A 1,094-nucleotide genomic window follows, 5' to 3' on the forward strand; every position below is an offset into this window, starting at 1 on the left:
CGCGTATTGAATAATAAATGATATTTATGAGGCCTAATTAATATTGAAGAGTATGTATACATTTATAGTAATAATTGTTAATTTTTTACCATCTCCATAGTATATGTGAAGCATTTGGCATTTGTAGTTACAATTTCATATGGAGTAAATACTCTAATATACACTTTGAAGGTAAATGTGAAAAGGCTAAATTTTTCATAGGAGTGAATAATAGAACATGTATACTAAGTTTATTCCACATTTGTTTTTCTTATGGTCAACCTCATATYAAAGATGACTCTATCCTTTTACAACTAATGCACGTATGTATTAATTGTGAATATCTAAAAATTAATATTGGAAAAAACTTAAATATTAATCCATTATATATGTACTAAAATATCTACTTTAGTTGGAAAAAGGGTCAACCACCAATCGAAATCAATTCTGGAGCCTTGGCCGCGGTATTCTATAAATACCATTCATATATCAAACCCTTCACAACCATTCTCATACTTCCTCACAATCTCTAAATTTTGACAGTATGGCAAGATTACCAAGCAAGGGTCGTAAGAAGATACAACTGAAAAGAATTGAAAATGACAAGGAAAGAGCGGTYACCTTGTCTAAACGGCGCAATGGCATATTCAAAAAAGTCAATGAGCTAGCCACACTGTGTCGTATACAGATTGCAATCATTCTTTTCTCCATTAGTGGAAAGCCTCTCTCTTTTGGTAGCCCCAACGTTCAATCTGTTGTAAACAAATTTCTCAACCCAAATCAAGTCGACCAACAACCAAATGATTTCATCAACAGGGCTATCAACTCTAATCATGAACCCAAACTCCAAGATTTTAACAAAGAATTTGATGAAGTGAATGAACATTTGGCAAATGAGAAGAAACAAGGACAAATGCTTGATGAATATATAAAAAGGTTACTTGGAGGTAAAACGTATGAGGAATATGTGGCCATTCATGGGCATCATGGATTAATGCAAATAAAATTCAAAATGGAAGAGTTGCAAAGAAATAAAGAATGTACTCTCGATGCAGAGTGTGGGTCTTCCTCCTCAAATGATGAGAATGAAGCACATCTATCCAAAATTGGGGTGC

The 1,094-nt window shown here is 33.3% G+C and overlaps 1 protein-coding gene across 1 annotated transcript; it reads left to right on the top strand.

Annotated features, from left to right (window-relative positions):
* Nucleotides 1–209: 209 nt before the first annotated feature.
* On the top strand, nucleotides 210–1,090 carry LOC112505386 (agamous-like MADS-box protein AGL29; the record flags this gene model as incomplete). The annotated part of the gene is made up of 1 exon (XM_025109301.1): nucleotides 210–1,090. A coding segment is annotated over exon 1 (567 nt), but the record flags the coding sequence as incomplete, so codon positions are not given.
* Between the last annotated feature and the right edge of the window lie 4 nt (nucleotides 1,091–1,094).

This window comes from Cynara cardunculus, unplaced genomic scaffold (genome assembly GCF_001531365.2).
Source record: "Cynara cardunculus var. scolymus isolate 2C unplaced genomic scaffold, CcrdV1 Un_Scaffold_10391, whole genome shotgun sequence".
NCBI classification, from domain to species: Eukaryota; Viridiplantae; Streptophyta; class Magnoliopsida; order Asterales; family Asteraceae; genus Cynara; species Cynara cardunculus.